General features: G+C 47.5%; 1 protein-coding gene across 4 annotated transcripts; it reads right to left on the bottom strand.

Moving 5' to 3' along the window:
- Positions 1-765: 765 nt before the first annotated feature.
- Positions 766-15,403, bottom strand: ACP7 (acid phosphatase 7, tartrate resistant (putative)). 4 transcript variants are annotated; one of them, XM_036231624.1, is made up of 13 exons: positions 15,329-15,403; positions 13,854-14,160; positions 8,324-8,524; positions 7,868-8,050; positions 6,867-6,990; positions 6,673-6,735; positions 6,468-6,582; positions 6,268-6,375; positions 6,122-6,179; positions 5,966-6,033; positions 5,783-5,854; positions 2,667-2,804; positions 766-1,665 (listed from the first exon to the last, which is right to left on the bottom strand). In XM_036231624.1, exons 2-13 carry the CDS (start codon positions 13,981-13,983, stop codon positions 1,600-1,602), a joined length of 1,326 nt encoding a protein of 441 aa, XP_036087517.1. In that variant the 5' UTR covers positions 13,984-14,160; positions 15,329-15,403; the 3' UTR covers positions 766-1,599. The 4 variants fall into 4 exon arrangements, with proteins under 4 accessions (XP_036087517.1, XP_016020795.2, XP_036087518.1 ...); XM_016165309.2 differs by lacking the exon at positions 15,329-15,403 and adding an exon at positions 14,913-15,024; XM_036231625.1 differs by lacking the exon at positions 15,329-15,403 and adding an exon at positions 14,913-15,024 and having other exon boundaries at positions 7,895-8,050.
- Between the last annotated feature and the right edge of the window lie 3,096 nt (positions 15,404-18,499).

Genomic DNA, 18,499 nt, shown 5'->3' with positions numbered 1-18,499 from the left:
AGGCACCCCCAACCCAGCAGGGTAGACTGACAATGATCAGTCAACAAATCAATGGGAACTGTGGAAAGCTAAGAGCTGGAAATGAGGGACAGGACGGGACGGAGAGGAATGCGTTTAGTTTAGCTGAGGTTGTCAGGGAAGGCTGAGTCCTGAGGTAAGAAGGTCCCAGCCCGTGTGAGCTGGGGAGAGGGCGCTCAGAGGACAAGGAGTCAGGGCACTGTCCCTACAGCAAGACTTGAGGAGGCTGACACTGCCCGGCACAATGGACGCGTGATGAGGTCAGCCTGCAGAACTGGAACTCGCCGGCTTCCCTGGAGATGAGCCCTCAGTCTTTGCCCAGGACTCCTAGAGTCAGATCATGTCTGTCACCAGCCCAGAGCCCTCCTGTGGTTCCATCTCACTCAGAATGAAGGACTAAGTCCTCCCCATGGAACACAAGGTCCCACGTGTTCTGCCCCCATCACCTCCCTGGCCTCATCTTCCCCTCACTCTCCCTCTGCTCCAATCACACTGGCCTCCCCGCTGACCCTCTGACACGGTGGGCACCTTCCTGCCCATGGCCTTTGCACGGGCTGTTTTTCTGCCTGGAGCACCACCCACGTGACTCCTCGTGTGGCTCCTCCCTCAGACTCCTTCAGATCAAATGTCACCCTCTCAGGGAGGTCTCCCTGACCACATCCTCCTAAAAATTGCAACTGCCTCCCCTACTTCCCATCCCCCTTCCCTGCTTTTTCTGAGCACTTATCACTAAATAGTGACACCCTGTTACACATTTTACTTATTTATTGTGTTCACAGTCCAACACCCCAGACAGAATGTCAGCTCCGCAAGGGGAGAGATCTCCGTCCTCTTCACGGCTGTCTCCTCAGTACTAAGAACAGGGCCTGGCACGTGGAAAGTGCTCAATAAATAGTGGATGAATAAACGAAAGGAAGACGGGAGACAGGAAAGAGGGAAGAGAGGAACACAACAGGTGTGCGAGCACCTGTCTCGTCACCACCCCAGCTGGGAGGCAGGCATCAACACTTTGCTTCCTTGGTAAATCAGTGTCAGGCTGAGAAACTGAGGTGCAAAAGGACACTGGTTAGCACCCTTTGGACCACTGGCTCACTGAAGGCCAGCCAAGGAGGAGAAAGTCACCGACGTCACCTGCTGGAGAGTGGTATCATGATGGCCATGCCCACCTTGCTGACTTGGGGCAGGTGATACCTCTCGCCCCGGCAGACGGGAGATGGGGTGCCCCAGCAGGCATTCCCAGCAGAAGTGCCGAGTCCACAGAGACACAGCCATGAGCCTCTTTATTCCTGAGGCCCCATGGGTGCCCCGCCCAGGCAATGCTATGCAGGAGGGCGGGGCTGTGCCACCCGCCTGTGTCCGTCTGTGTCTGCACCTGCCCTCCAACACAGCCAGTGGGGACCCCCACCTCTCCGGGAGGGGAGGGCTGCCCCAGCTCCCTCAGGGCCGCATCCACCGACGAGGGGCCTCAGGAAGGCAGAGGAGTCGAGGCCCGCCTTGACTCCCCAGCCGGGCCTGGGCAAGGTCTGGCCACGCCGGCCAAGACAGCAAGGCCCAGAGTTCCTGATGAGAGCTGCTCCGTCCCTAGAGGTACAGCATCCGGTCAAGCAGGGGTCTCACCACCCAGACGTCATCCACAATCTTCCCGTCCTGCAAGGAACAAAAACAGCCTTGGTCAAGTTGCTAGACGTCTGAGCCTCTGTTGTCCTCGTGTGCAATGTACAGATGAGAGTGACAGTACCTGCCTCATAGATGTGGGAATTGAATGAGATATTTGGAGGGGGCACCTGGAAGGACCGTGTAAGTGCAGGCTGTCACTACTAGAACTTGGAGTCAGACAGAACTCGCCCTGCATCCCAGCGCAGCCCTCTCCACGTGGCCTGAAGGATGTGAGCCAGCCCTGAGCCCAAATTCTATGTTCTATCGACTGGGGAGAACTGAATGAGACAATCCACACAAAAGCCCACCCCTGGCGCACGCACGCTCCATAAGCGGTAGTTGTTTATAATAAAAAGAGCATGGTCCTTGGGGTTAGTTAGATCCAGCTCTGCCACCTTCTGGTCATGTGACCCTGGGAATATTACTTTCCCGTCCCGTGGGGCTGTGGTGACTAAAGTGCTATTGGATATAGAGCATCTAGCCCAGCATCTGGTACACGATAGGTGCTCAACAAATCACAGTATCATCATTATTTTAACGTTACAGTGACTAAAATAAAGAAAGGCGAGCCATGATTATCTGAGTCCATCTAACCTTAAGCCACCAGGAGTACACTCACATCATGTTGACTTCCCTCTATCTGCTTCCCACCACCTACCTTTTTCTTCTCCCACTTCATGTTAATAAATACCTATATAACTTAAGATATTTTAGAAGCTTTTCTAAGCACTTTATATATAGTAAGTCATTCAATGTGCCCCCCTCCCACCACCGCCATATAATCCTGTGAGTTGGAAACACTTAAATGCATTCATTTCACAGATGGGAAACCTGTGGCTCAGTAAGTCGCTCAGAGTCATCCGGCTGGTAAGGAGCAGAGACAGGATTTGAACCTGGAATTTCTCACTTTGGAGTCCACGTTTTTAAGCACTTGGCCCCAGAGCGTGTCGTGCCTGGCTTCTCAGGTAGGCGACTGGGTGTCCCTCACTAACCTGGTCGTCGGACACCTGCTGGATGTGGATGTGGGTCCCGTTGAGGATATGTAGCCGCGTGTACCCATACTCCTTCACGCGCACAGCGCTCCAGGGCCGGGGGAAGAGAGTGAAGCGGGTCAGCCGCTCCTCACAGCCCTGCCAGAGAGAAGTGTTCAGACCCCAGGCCAGGAGGACCGCAGGGGAGCGAAAACAATCTGCCAGGCCAGGACCCTGCTGCCCCCGAGGAAGACAAAATCAGTTAAGATGACATTCTCAATAATGTTCACAATTGAGTGTTTTGACTCAGCCAGGCGTCCTGTGCCCGGGTCTTCTAGAAAGTGCATGGCTGTACAAGACTGTCCACTGCAGCATTTTCTGTAAAAGCCCTACGTTGGAAGCCACCCAAATGCCCATCAGTGGGGATCGCTTAAGTAAATTATAGTGTAGCTGTCACAAAGCAGGGTGATGCAGAAAGATAGCCAAGATGTATCGTTAAAGGGGAGACGCAATTCACAGAATAGAAGAAATTGGTGGGTCTCAACCCTCACTGCACAGTAGACCCTCAAAGGAAGCTTTTTAAAATCAACAATGCCAGGGGGAGAGGGAGTGCTCGTCCCTACAGGAGAACGCCAGGCAAATGAGGGAGCTTGAAACATCGCCATTTTGCAGCCATTATTGTAATAATCGACTGAATCGATGGATGGTAAAACTAATGAGAGTTTGAGAAATAACAAGGTATTTGCAGAGTGTCACAGTACCTCTCCAGGAGACACTTATTAATTATAAAGGGGAAGAGAATAAGCATGGTCGAGAGGCCTGGAAGACACAACCTTAACAGAGCGATCAAATTGAATATCATCAGTAATGAGACAGATCTACACCAGTTTACACAATGGGAAACTGAGACTTAAAGGCGTTAAAGAGATACCATGCACCTCCTGCTGGATGCCCGGAGAACACAGTATCACTTCTGTGTATTCTTACAGAAAAGGCATAACTTCCTTCTAATCATGAGCAAAGACCAGACAAACCCAAACGGAGAGAGATATTCTACAAAACGACCTTGCTGTACTCTTCCAATGTTTCAAGGTCATGAAAAATGAAGAAAGAGTGGAGACATGTTTCTGATTAAAGGAAACTAAAGAGACAAGACAGCAAAATAGAACATTTGATCTTAGATTAGCTCCTGGGCTAGGGAAAAAAATCTTTGATTCGATTTAAAGCACACAAATGGAATGACTGGCTAAATTTGAATGTCACAGGTTAGATGATAATAGTATATTATCGATGCCAACTACTTGAATTTGATTATTATACGATAAGATAAAGTCCTTGTTTCTTAGGAAATATAAACAGAGGCATAAAGGCATCATTTCTGCAACTTATCCTTCATTGGATCTGAAATAACAATGAAATGTGTGTGTGTGTATACTGAGATATACATACTGACGTATATAGAGAAACAGAGAAAGACAGAGACAGAGATATTAAAACAAGTGTGCTTAAATGTTCACATTTGAAAGATCTCAGTAAAACGGATATGGAAAGTCTTTGTAAGTCTGAAATCATTTACGATTTTAAAATTAGAGAGAAAAACTAATCTTTGCTGATAAAGGTCAGAATAGTGATCGCCTATGGGGGCCTGAGGAGCCATCTGGTACTGAAAACATTCTGTTTTCTGCTGGGGATGTGACAACACAGGGCCATGCATTGCCAGGCCCACTCTCAGAGATTCCAGGCATCAGAGTTTTAAAAACTCCCCTGTCACCAAGGCTGAGAACCTCTAATGTGTGAAGCATGATCCAAGTTGCTTTTTAACAGTGAGTGATGCAGTAACACATCTCTATCCAGACAATTACTCAGTACATGCACAGAACATTTCTAAATGCCACCCCAGGGACGGAATGACTGAGAGTGGAAGTAAGAAGGGGTGTAGATGGCCAGTGTTCGCCTCCTGCCCTCTTTGAATTTTTATCACGAGGAGTTCTCACTAATTTCTAAGAATCAGCTTAAAAAATAAGCCTTCTCTCCTTGCATAAGTGACTGGTTCCAAGGTAGGGGGGGGGGCAGGGAAAACACAAGATGATCCTGAAGCACTGTACAGTGCCAAAAAGTAAGGACATGCTCACGAAATGACAGGGTACGTCTAAGGAACAGGGGACGGACCTGAAGAATTTCCAATGGCCAAAGCTGGAGCAACCTGAGTAGCAACAGAAATAAAAGTATTGTATCGTAGCGCACAGAATAAAATAATTACTCACGAGTCTACATGTATATAAATCAATAACTAACTAACTGAAAATCTAGGAGGAATGAGGAAAATAGAAGAACCCAGGAAAACACCACACTATTCATTATTGCAGGCAAGACACACCAATGGAGTTGAAAATTAGCAGGTGAAAGTTTGAGGAGAGATGGGACATTTGCATGGTCTAAAAGGATTTCTCCCAAGGTACCCATTAATTAAAAAGGGAGATATAGTAGCTTTACAATAGAAGAGTCCAGCAGACACCTCTGTAAGCAGGTGGTTCAGAGAAACACCTCCGGGGATGAGGCACAATGACCTCACAGTATGATGAATTCAGATGGACACGACATTGATTCTGTGACCATCTTCCTCCAAATGCACAACTCGATTCTCAGCATGAAAAATGTCAGATAAAACCAAATTGAGGGGCATTTTGCAAAACACCTGGCCAGGGGTCTGCAAATATCTGCAGGATGAAAGACAAGGAAAAACTGAAGAACTGTCACAGATTGGAGGAGACTAAGGCAACATGGTAACTAAATACATGTGGGATCCTGGAATAGAAAAAGGCCATTAGTGAGAAAGCGGGTGGGGCGTGAACAAGGCCTGGAGTTTAATTACAATAATAACAATAAGCCCTCTGTCCTTGGATCTAGTAGACCCAGGCAAGCTCCCAAACCCTGCCACCTACAGAACTTGTGACTTTGGATGAGCATTTCACTGTCTGAGCATCTGGACAATGGGCATGTCACTAGGTAGGTGTCCCTAAGCTCTAGGATCGAGTTAGTGATAGCGATTGTATGAAGCACAAGGCACTCAGTTTGCTGGTACAAGTTTGACCCTCAATACGAGAGAAGCCAGAGGCACCCTTCCCCTCCCTGCTCACAGCAGATCCGGTGATGATGTGGACTGGGCCTCGAGGGTTGGTATAGGGCATCTCCTGGCTGCCGTTAAACACCTGGAGAAGGGGACAAGGGGGAGGGGTGCGTCACACCAGGCCATGCCTGAGGGTCTGACCCGGGTCCCCTGACACCAGCCACATGAGCCCTCAGCCTTCCCTGAGCCTCACCTGGTAGTTGTAAATTGGCCACAGCCGCTCGTATGAGTGTTCATGAGCCCAGAATTGCAGGTCGACCCCTGAGACAGAGTAAGTAGGGATCAGGCCCCTGAATCCAGGAGAGATGGGGGTAGGACCTGAGGCTGGGGAGTTCCCTGGGTCACTCACCGTATTTGTAGAAAAGATCCTCCAATCCAAATAATTTGCCAAAGAGGCCTTTGCGAACCTGGGCAGGAAGAGCAAGGAGGTAAGGATGACTTGGGCCAACCCCCACCTGGCTCTTGGCCCCTCGCCCGTGGGGAGCAGGTCTTCACCTTGCTTTCATGCCAGGTACAGTCATCCACATCAGCATTGGAACAGTACATGGGCCGGTGACCCATGGTGATGATCCACGGCCGGGCTGCCCGGTTCTTATTGGCTTTCTAGAGAGAAAGGCCAGTAGTGAGAGGCAGGGGAGGGGACAGGGGAGGGGAGGCAGGTCCCAGAGGCAAAAGCGGACCTCTACCCAGGTTACCTGGAGGTCTCTTTCCAGCCAGTGGAACTGTCTCTCTACCAAGTGACGGCCATAATGGAGGAAGAAATAGACCTCGGTGGAGAAGGAGATGATGTGCGCAGGGCCCAGATCCCAGCTGAGGGGTCAAAGGGCAGGGGTCAGAGATAGGGTCTCATCTCTCATCCTGCAGGGGAGGGAGGCCCATCCCCCAGTTCCCCCAGGTTACCTGTACCACAGGCCCTCATTGTCCCCCGGCATGCTGAAGCGCGCCTTGTAGTTAGAGAAGTTGCTGGATAAAAGGAAATAAAAGGATGGGGGGAGGGCCTAGGTGCCCCCGCCCCACCCCATCCCCCCACCGTCAGGCCACGCGGAAGGGCTGCTATCCCGGCAGCCCGCGCCCACCCCGAGGCCCCGGCTCACTAGCGCTCCTCGTGGTTCCCAGGGCACGTCATGTACGGCAGGCTGGCGGCCACAGGCTCGATGAGCCTCATGAACTCGTCCCCGACCCGAGCATTGTCCTGATCCATGTTATAGGCAAAGTCTCCTGCGCAGGGGCGGGGGGTGGGGGTGGGGGTGGAGTGAGCACCCCGGCTTAGCTCTGCTTTCGCCAGAGTTGAGAGACCTGGTTGTTCAGGTGCGGGCTGGGCGACCACTGGAGTCCAAGCCCTCCCTCTTCTCTGGTCACTACTGCACACCCACCCACGTGTGTGCTTAGAAGTGTTTCCTGAACCTCTGGTCCCTGACACCCCCATGGATCCAGGCAGCCCCCATCTCTGCTGCCGCCTTATCCTCTCCCAGAACTACATGGAGAGGGACAGAGGCTGGTACTGGTTTTACACCAGGCACAGATCCAAATGCTTCACATGCTTGATCACCGCAATCTCAAAACACCCTCTGAGGTGGTGCTGTTATTAGTATCCCCATTTCACGTGGAGAATCTGAGGCCCGGGGAAGGTAGGTGCGGAACTCAGGTCACAGAGCAGGTTGGTGAGGATCTGGAAGTCAAACCCTGAGAGTCCGATTTCAGAGTCTAGGCTTTGAACTGTATCAGCTCCAATCTTCACACCCATGTGGTTCCCTGTCCCCTCAGATCACAACAGCAATGATAATAACTAGCACTTACGGCGCTTACAACATGCCAGGCAATGTCAACTGATGTAGTCATCAAAACAGCCCTGCGAATTCTGGACTGCTCTTGACTCAAGATAATGATACAGAGGAGAAAACCAACGCATGCACCTCTAAGGGATTTTAACATGGGCAGTAACCGAGCCACCATCCCCACGGCCAGTCTCATCCCTCGTCCCTTCAGAACCACGCGAGCTCCTGCCCCAGTCCCCTCCCCAGTCCTGGTGTCTCCTCCCACCCAACTCCGCCCCCCAACACCCACTCCTCCAGGCACACCCTTGCCAATGCCTCACCCACATGGAGAACAGCATCGTACATGCCCTGCTGGGTGTCCCTGCGCAGTCGGGGTAGGGCCTTTGGGTTGTCGGTCCCCAGGTCCCCAAACACAGCCAGACGGGGGCTCCAGTGGGGCCCGTTCTTCAGGGCCCTGAAGCGGAACCGCCGGCTCCAGCCCCTAGAGCTGCCGCAGCGGTAAACTGAGGGGGAGGGGGAAGGTCACAGTCAGCTGGGGTCCCCAGCTGTCTCCTCCACCCCATTCATCTTCAGTGGGGGGGGCGGGTTGAATCACCCATGCCCCTTCTGTCCACCTCACCACAGGTCCCCAATGCCTTCCATCTTCACTCCAGATAAGCAGATAAGCAAAGGTGTTACCAGCCCAGTCTGAGCCACCAGCCAGTGGGAGCTTCTAGTCCACATCCCACTTTTCTCCCCATTCCCCCCTCAACACCCGGGCCCAGGACCCCTCTCACCATACTGGATCCCCGGCAGCAGCCCCCGCAGCGTGACTCGGTGTATGTAGAGCTTCCGCCGGAGAAGACCCCCATCCACAAAGGGGCTGACCATGCCCCGGGCCCGGAGGGGCAGGGGCCCAGATAGCTGCATCCCGAACTGCACTTCAGAGCGGGTTGGGACCCATGTGGTCCAGGTGACAGTCATGGAGCCTGGCTCATCTGGGTAGGAAGGAGCAGAGGGGGGCTAGGTGGTGAGGCCCGGGCACAAAGGGGTGTGTGGGGACAGCAAGGGCAATGATTAACAGCTCTCGAACACTCAGTAGTTAAGGACCCGGGTTGTAGAGCTTCCCAAGTTTAATCTCAGCTCTGCCATTTCCAAGCTGTGCTCTCCTTTGAGCAAGTTACTATATCTCTGAGCCTCAGTTTCCTTATCTGTAAAATGGAATAATAGTACCTACTCTATGGGATTGCTATGAGGCTTAGATAAATAAATATAAGTAAAGCACTTGAAACGGTACCTAGTATGGTTAGGGTTCTATGAGCAAGTGGATATATTATTATTAATATCATTATTTACTATGCACAGGCCTTGTGCCAAACATTTTACATATGTATCATCTAGGGATTATAAACTCAGATGTCTAGAGGCCAGCTAGGTAATAAATGGGGACAAAGACTGGCTATAAAGAGTAAGGCAGTAGGGAGTTGCGGTGTGTGTGACAAACTGTAGACCCTGACCTGCCTGAGAGGGGCAGGCTTTGCTCAGCTCTGGTGATAGCTTCCATGCGAGGCCTAGCACTGCCAAATCTGTCAACTTCTAGAATAAATAAATAAATAGATAGATAAATAAATAAATAGATAAACAGATAAATAAATAAATAAATCTTCATAGGATGGTTTTTACATAGCTAGATATACAAATCTAGACTTTTAAGCAATCGCTCCAAATTCTTAAAATTTAGCAACCGAATCAAGATTTAAAAAATACCGTGAGGTATAGTATAATGTTAAAAGCATGGGTTCTTCCTCCAGCAATGTGAAAATGCATGCGCACAAGGTTACTCATCGTGTGTAATCCCAAAATAACAAAAAGAAGCGGGACGCCATACGTAGGCGAGTGACTGAATAAACTCCGTAACACTCATACAGTGGAGCACTGTACAGCCGTCAAAAAGAAAAGAGGACAAGCTCTAAGAATGGCTATGGAATGATGCCCAGGACACGCAGTTAAATTAAAAAAGCAAAGTACACTAAAGTATCTATAGTCAGCTACTCTTCATGGAAGAGGATGTGAAAAAATATGCAGGGATCTACTCGTTTGTACCAAAGAAATACAGGGAGAATACACCAGGCACTAAAAAGATGGATTACTTACATGGACAAATGGGAAAGAAGGGGTAGAATAAAAGGGAAAATGGGGTAGTAGGAATGAGGAGGGAGGAGGTCTCTCTGAATCTATCTTTTTTGTATAATCCTGACTCCTAGAACTACAGTCATGTTTCATATTTCTTTCATACACTCCAAAATAAACTAACAATGAAAACTGCCCAGGATGTGGGAAGAAGCTAGTAGGTGCAGGAAAGAAAAGCAACCGTGGGAAAGAGGTCTTGACTGGGCACTGTAAGACGACAGAGAAAAAGGACTGCACATATGTGCTGTCGCCCGGTACATGTTCTCACAGGGATACGGGCAAACAATTCTGAAACCACTTTATGCCTATACTAGCACTGAACAAATAACTAAATATATTGTAGATAGTGGGAGCTAAATTTCTCAGTGTTGGAGAAAGAAGTTACAACGAAGGAAAGAAGAAGGTGAAAATGAGCTCTTGATGTTGGACCAAAATCAGAGGTATCAGTACAATCTTATGGTATTTAATAAATACACAGGTCAATACAGAAATATGTAATATATACAGATAGATATAGTTGTGTGCACATGGGTATTGCCATACATATGTGTATTGCCTAGCTCTGTTTTCGAGAGGGCCAAGAAGCAACGACTCCTCAGTAGCAATGAACAAACTTAGTGCTCAGATCTTGGTTCCTAAATACCCATTCTCCAATGAAAGGAACCAGGGCTCCTTGGAGAGGAGGTCTATTCCAAGCACGAGGTGAGAAATACACAGGAGGAGCCTGGAATGATTTGTGATGACAGAAAGTAAGGAAGTACTCAAAAAATGATGGAGGATTTGTTAAAGGAACACAGGTGTCAATCTGAAAGAATTCTAAAAGGCCAAATTGAGGACATGTGAGACGCAAAATAAATATAGTATTGGGTTTTAACCCATAGAATAAAATAAATACCTGTGAGCCCACACAGATATAAATGAATGAATGAATGAATGAATGAATGAATGAATGAATGGAGGGGAGAGGAACAGCTTTTCCTTACAGGAAAATTTCAATTAGTTGGAGAGAGGGAATTATAAGATTACAAAATCACAATTAGGCAAACATTATGCTAGTAATTGTTGCAGACAGGATCCAGCGATGGATACTAAACTTATTGGGCGAAAGTTGCAGGAGAAACGTGATTTTTGTAGTCTCAAGGACTCTCCCCCAAGATATTCATTAATGACAAAGTTAAAAATAAAAACTTCACAGTGGAGAAACCCAGCAGGCACCACTTGACCAAGCAACGATGGTTAACATCACCAGTAACAGCAACAAGCCACGTTGGCATCATTAAACTCTCGGATCCATGCACTAAGAAGGACACAATATCATATCTATTCTCATCTTGCCAGAAAAATGTATAACTTAGTTCCAATCATGAGAAAATATCAGACAAACCCAAAATGAGGGATAGCCTACAAAATAACTTCTCAGTCCTCAAAAATGTCAAAGATCATGAAAGGTAAGGAAAGATTGAGAAACTGGCAAATTGGAGGAGATTAAGCAGACACAATGACCAAATACTAAATAACTAAATAACTAAGTAGAAACACTGGTGAAACTCAAACAAGATCTGTAGTTTAGTTACTAATGTTATATCAATGTAACTGTTTTTTTTAATTTTTATATTTTTATTTTATTTTATTATTATTTTTTAGGGAAGGTAACACTTGGTTGACCTTACAGATTGCAAGGACCTTGTCAGCTTACAATCTCTTATTTATTTATTTTATGCCTACAGCACCTGGTCTTCCTAGGTGGCCTCCCATCCAACACCTAACCAGGCCCGACCCTGTTTAGCTTCTGAGATCAGACAGGATCGGCCTTGTTCAGGGTAGCATGGCTGTACACTATATTTTTATTTTTTAATTATAGTTGACATATAATATATTAATTTGAGGTGTACAACACTGTGATTAGACATTTATATAACTTATGACATGTCATCCTGATAAATCTAGGACCCATCTAACAGTATATATAGTTATTACAATACTACTGACTATATTCCCCATGCTATACTCTATATGGCCTCATGATTATTTTTTAAATACCAGTTTGCACCTCTTAATCCCCTTCCCCATCACTCATCCTCCATCCCTCAATCTGACAACATCAAAATGCCCTCTGTAAATATGAGCTTGTTTCTGTTGTTTGTTTATTCTGTTCTGTAAATTCCATATCTGGCAATTATCTTTCTCTGTCTGATTTACTCCATTCAACACAAAACCCTCTAGGTCCACCTATGTTGTTGCAGATGGCGGGATTTCATTCTTTTTTTACGGCTAATATTTCATTGTATATATGTACCACCTCTTCTTCATCCATTCGTCTACTGATAGACCCAACATAAGCAGTTTTAAAAATTGTACTGTGGTTAGGTACAATGTTAACGTTAGGAGAGACTAGATGAGTGGAAGAAGAAGCTCTATCATATTTTTTGCAAATTTTCTGTTAAATCTAAAATTAGCACAAAATTTATCATTTTAAAACAAATACTGTGGGCTCCTGAGTTGTCTAGGTTCAAATTCCAGACTGTGACCTGTGCTCAGACTCTTCATCTCTGTGAGCCTCAGTTTACTCTTGAAAATAGGAATAACAATAGTACCTGTGGCTTAAGGTCCAATAGGAGGTTAATTGAATTATCCACCTGAAGCAATAAGTGTAGGCCAAAGGACAACTGTGACCTCATCGGATTTTCACAGCAGTCGGTGAGATTTTATCGTTGTTCTATTTTACAGAGGCCTCCAGGCAAAGCGCCTTGTTCAAGATCACTTGGCCTGCAAATGTCAAAGCCAGTTCATTCATCCCATTTCAGATTCCACATTGCAACTAGCCTTTAAAGAACTATCTTCTTTAGAATTGTCAAGGAAAACAAGGAAAAATTGAGAAACTGTCACAGAGGGACTAAAGACATGGTGATTAGAGAGGTGATGTGGGGTCCCGGATTAAAATAAAGACAGTGGGAAAACTGGTGAAATCCCCCCAAAATCCATAGTTCAGTTAGTAATAGAATATCGATGTTAATTTCTTAGTTTTGTCAAGTACCATGGATATATAAGAGATTAATGTTAGGGAAAGCTGGGTGAAGGGAGGACAGGAACTCTGTACGATGTCTGCAACTCTTCTGTAAGTTTAAAATTATTTCAAAATAAAAAGCTAAAATAATTAGAAAGGGAAGGAGGGAAGGAGGAAAGAAAGAAGGAAGGAAAGAGGGAGGAAGGAAGAAGGAAGGAAGGAAGGAAGGAAGGAAGGAAGGAAGGAAGGAAGGAAGGAAGGAAGGAAGGAAGAAAAGAAGAGTGTTGACTTTGGATGTAATATCAAAAAAGAATAGCCACAATTTTTGAAACTCCTTTTAAAATCCTCCCTGTTTCAGCTATGTGTCTGTGTGAGACCAAATTTTCTTCATATACATCATCCAAAGCAGCATATCATAACAGACTGAAGCAGAAGGAGAATCTGGCCGTATATAGACATTGAAGAGATTTAAAAAGATGTAACTCAATGGCACTACTTTCTAAAGTATAGTTATTTTTCATGAAAAATGTCATTTACCTTAATACGGAATGAGTTTATTACTATTTATTTTAAATGACAATAAATATTTCTAAATGCCTCGGTTTGGGGTTCTAATATGGCCAATATTATGGGTATAATTCATTTAAATCAAAGCTCTTTGTGATTCTCAGTAATTTTTAGCTGCAAGGGGTCCCAAAACAAACATATATAAGAACCACTGCTATGCGCCAAGCTCCGTTTTTGCCACTTCACAGGTAATATTTCATTTACTCCTCACTATGAGGTCACAGCACTATTATCTCATTGTCCAGATGAGGAGACTGAGGCCACAGAGGTTAAGTCACTTGCACAAGGTCACAGAGCAGGTAAGCTGGGATTCAAGCCCAGCGAGTCTGAGTGTGGAAGGTCCAGAGTCCAAGGTCTCACCACCCAGGTGTACCACCACCTCTTGATCGAGGACCAGGAGGCAGCCTTGTGGGGACACGATGAGCAAGGACCACAGCAGCCCCTTTGGAGGACAACTGAGGCTCGGGAAGAGCAAGCCACCAACCTAAGGTCTCATAGCAGTCTGTGTGGGATTCCTCGGCCCCCAAGCCACTGGGCCTTGTTGGGAAATAGTCACAGACACTTACCCGGGTAGGAGAGGTGGACTTGCTCTGGGGCAGCACCAGGATCCTTTGGGACCCCTTGTACTTGCAGGGAAAAAAACAGGAACAGACAGAAGTAGGAGCAGCAGGACCAGCAGGGACGAAGGGGGAACATGATGGGGTGGGGTGGGGTGGGGTGGGGCGGGGGGACTGAGAGGGGAAGGGGAGCTGCTGAAGGAGATCAGAGTCCAGTCAGGGGCAGTGGGAGGAGCCGGGAGGCTTGTGGGGGGATCGGGCAGCCGAGAGGAGGCAGGATGGCAAGAAGGTCTTCAAGGGTGTGGATATCCAGATGCTGGAGAGCAAAGAAAAATAATAATCACTACAGAGCAGCCAACGCTCTCTGAGTCTCACTGCGTGCTTAAGCGCTTTGCATAGATTAACTCACGGGAGCCTCACAGCATTCCTCCGTGTGGTGCCACTGTGATCAGCAGCCCCGTGTCACAGAGCAGAAAAATGAGCAACCAAGTGATTCAGCTGCACAGCTCGGGTGCGATGGAGTTCGGAGCCTGTGAGCCCTGGCTCCAGAGCGCGGGTTCTTAACGCAGCTGGCTCTCAGCACGATTGGTTTGGGAATGGGGGTGGGGGTCGGGAGTTGCCTTTGGCAACCTCACCACCAGAGTTCCACTCTGCTTTCAGTGACCCCGGTTTCTGCTACCTGATTCCCTGCGTCCCTAGCGTTCCACCCTGCCCTCGGGGGCCTCATCACTCTACTCCACCCTCCAGCCTTCTGTTTTGGTCTTAGTGACCTCAATTCCCTCCAACCCTAGATCTCCCAGAATTCCCTCCTACCGGTAGCAGTCCCTTCCCCTCTGCCCCCACCCCAGCATTCCAGACCCCCTGTGTGACCCCGATCCCCGGCCCCATCTCCACCAGTCTCGCCCAGTTCCGCACATGCACACCCATCCCCCATCTCCCCAGCCCTGCCCCGCCCGCTCCAGTTCGGTCTCCAGCAACCCGAGGACCTGCCGGGGCAAAGTCGGGCGCGGCCGTCAGCCCAGAGGCCGGGTGCTGGGGCGGGGGGCGCCCTCCCGGTCCCCGGCTCACCCTCGTGGACGCCACCTGCCCGCGCGCGCGTCTCCGGCCACCAGTGCTGCTGCGGTATTTATGAGTTTTCAGATACCGAGGCATCCCGCCGCCCACAGCCGTCCCAGCCCCGGAAGAGCCTGCTTTCTCCATGTGACGGGCTCCGCAGACAGCCGGGGCCCCGGGTCCCACAGGTCTGGCCGGTCCTGGGCGCCCCACGCCCACCCGCCCACCCCCCATCCCCAGGGCGGGGCGTGTGAAGGGGGACCCAGGAAAGTTTGCTACGCCGCCGCCGCCGCCACCTCCAAGCTGGCCATCAGGTGAGCGCCAGGACAGGTAAGGCTGCGTTTGTCCCCCAGGCGCCCCACCCCGCAGCTGCAGAGCCCCTAGGGTATGGACACCGAGCCCACCCCTGGCCCTGCTGGGCCCCGCGGTACCCGGGTGTGCTGGCATCGGTGCCTGCGACCCGGGGGATCCCTCTTTTCCTTCCCTTCGCTGGGGCTTCATCTTCCTCTCAATTCCTTCCGCCTGCCTCCCTCTCCGAGCTCAGCGCATGGATTCCTGCCCAGACCCCCGGCGAAGCTGAAAACACAGAATCAAAATTCCCGGAACGACAGTGCAGCTTCCGAGCTGTGCGCCCCTGCGGGTTACTCGACCTCGCTGGGCCTTGGAGTCATTACCCGTAAAATGAGGATGATAATGGTACGTACCCTGTGGGCTGTTGTGAGGGTTAAGCTAGTTGACACATGAAATTTCATGCTGAGAACACAGCCTGGCCCAGAGTAAGGGCTAGATAAGAATCAGCTGTCATTTTTATTATTATATTAATGCATGAACTCCAGAAATCGCCCTGGGGTCTAAGAGGGAGCAAGTGAGAATTTGTAAACCTTTGTGAACTGTGGGAGGGTTGTGAGTGGCTTGCCACGAAGGATGCAGGAGTTCCTGGGGCAACAGGAAAAGTCTTAATTACAGATATACAAATATTTTAAAACAAATATGTGATATGGTAATATATGTGTGTCCTTCTCAATGCATTACTTCAAGATCTAGAGGCAGGTTCCAACATTATGGTAATTTAGAAATTCTGATGAGTGTGTAGAAAGTGTTTGACAATGCCGCAGTGTCTGTAATGGGAGTTGAGAACATCTGTGATTTCTCCTCATCAAAGCCAGACTCTGCTGGGCTCCTGTGGTCTGTTCCCCACCCCTCCTCTGCCCCAACCCCCTTCCCCCCCACTTCCCCCAACCAGTGACAGAAGGACATGAAAGATTTCAATTACATCAGCAGTTCGTAAACTTAAAAATTATTGAGCTTTTGTATATGTGGGTTCAATTAATATTGACTATATAAAGGAATAAAACGGAACCACGTTGTATACCTGAAACTAATGTGATACCGCATGTCGATTATGATTTAAAATAATTTTTAAAATAAAATATAAATAAGACTGAGGCATTTTTAAAACACAAGACTACAAGTGCATACAGAGCAATGATATCACAGGTCAGGTAGCCTTTGGAGAAGGAAAAAAACAAACACATCTAAGTATTATTAGTTTCGACCTTAGTAACCCCCGAAAAAAGTCTTGGGGACTCACAGGGTTTGAGCACTGCAGAGTTAAAGGATAGTAAAAGCAAAGAGGTATTATTTTTCCCATCCAAATTCACGCAGACCCCGAATTCCATCTGCCAGTTCAGGTTAAGGGGCCCCACTGGATTTATGCCTATTGGTCCTGATCTACTGGATAAGGGCTCATAGCTCACATAAGACCCCTCCCTATCCTCGGGGCAGCCATGGAACTATTTCTAATTTCTCTTTTTAGATACCTTTGTGTTTTGAGAAATATACTCCACTTCCCTATTTCTTAGTCCAGTCCGTGGAGAGATGACTTCTGTGGCGGTGAACAGAGCATCTGCTCTCGGACCAGAGTGTAATGTAGCTTGAGCATGCCTCATTATGCCTCAGTTTCCCCATCTGTTAAATGTAGATAATAGACTACTTCAAAGACGTTGTGAGGATTGAATAGGCAAGAGCTGCAAACCTCTCAGAATAGCGCCGGGCACAGAGTCAATACCACACACATTCCTTCCAATTATTTATTGTACCTAAGATATCTAGCCTGTCCAGTTTGTAAAATAAAGCTATAATGAACCTACTTTCCTAAGTCATTTTTACATTATTTAAACCTTTTTTATTGTGAAATATGACAACCATCCAGTCAAGTACCTGAAACATAAATGTTCCACTTAATGAATTATGACAAAGGGAACACGCTTTGTCACCACTGCCCGAGTGAAGAAACAGATCTTACCAGCTTTCCCAGCCCCCTCCTGCCTTCTGACTTTTCCCTGACTTAGGTTGAAGTATGCCTCCCTGCATACAGGAGTTTCAGTTTGTTCTCCATATAATGTGAGCAGAATTGTGCAGTATGAACTCCTGCACCTGGCTTCTTTCTCTCAATATTGTGATTTTGAAATTCAGCCAGGGTGGGCATAGAAGTGCAGTCCATTCCTTCCCATTGCCAAGTATAGTCCATGGTGGGAATGCACCATAATTTACTTATATACCAGTGTAAATTTGTGTGCATCGTTGACGTAAATTTTCACTGTCAATGGAAATTTGAGTTGTTTCCTTTTTTTTTTTTTTTTTTTTTGGCTCTTGCAAATAGTATTGCTGTTAACATTCTAGTATATTCACAACCTGATGTGAACATACATACACATTTCTTTTGGGCCCAAAGCCAGGAGTAGGAGACTGGGTCATAGGGTGTATATATGTATATAAATATATGTTTATCTTTAGTAGACAGTACCAAAGAGGTTTTTTTAGCTTTATTTTATTATTATTAATCCCTACAGCATTTGTGCTTCCTAGATGGTCTCTCATCCACGTACTAACCAGGCCCGATCATCAGAAATCTGGCTCGTTCATAGACCATGGACCATGGCTCCACTGGGGCTTGACCTCAGGGCCTTTTGCATGTAAGGCAGACATGCTAACCACTACACTATGGAACCACATCCCAAAGAGTTTTACAATGTAGTCGTAATAATGTCTTCTCCTCCCTCCAGCCACATTGGGGCTTTTCCATTGCTCCACATCCTCACCAACAGTTGGCATGTCAGGAGTTTTATTTTAAGCCATTCTGGTGGATGTGTAGTAGCAATGGTTTTAATTTGCATTTCCTTGATGAGTAATAAAATTGAACACCTTTTCATTTGCATGTTGGCCTTTCGGATATCCTTTTTCATGATGTGCTTATTCAAGTATCTTGCCTGATTTTCTGTTGGGATGTCCGTTTTTAAAGTGGATTTATTCTTCATATGCTCCAGGCACCAGCCATTTGTCAGTTGCACATACAATAAACATCTACCCTGTGGCTTGCCTTTTCACTCTCTCGATGGCATTTTTTTTTTTAATGCCTCAGCATCTGGTATTCTTAGGTGGCCTCCCATCCAAGTACTAACCAGGCCCGACCCTGCTTAGCTTCTGTGATCAGGTGAGATAGGGCACATTCAAGGTGGCATTCGATGGCAGTTTTTAATGGTCTTTAGTCTAATTTCTCAATCTTCCTCTCATGAATAATCACTTTTATAACTTATTTAAGA

The sequence above is a fragment of the Rousettus aegyptiacus genome, unplaced genomic scaffold (genome assembly GCF_014176215.1).
Source record: "Rousettus aegyptiacus isolate mRouAeg1 unplaced genomic scaffold, mRouAeg1.p scaffold_m13_p_14, whole genome shotgun sequence".
NCBI classification, from domain to species: domain Eukaryota; kingdom Metazoa; phylum Chordata; class Mammalia; order Chiroptera; family Pteropodidae; genus Rousettus; species Rousettus aegyptiacus.
This window is presented reverse-complemented; position numbering and strand designations above follow the sequence as displayed.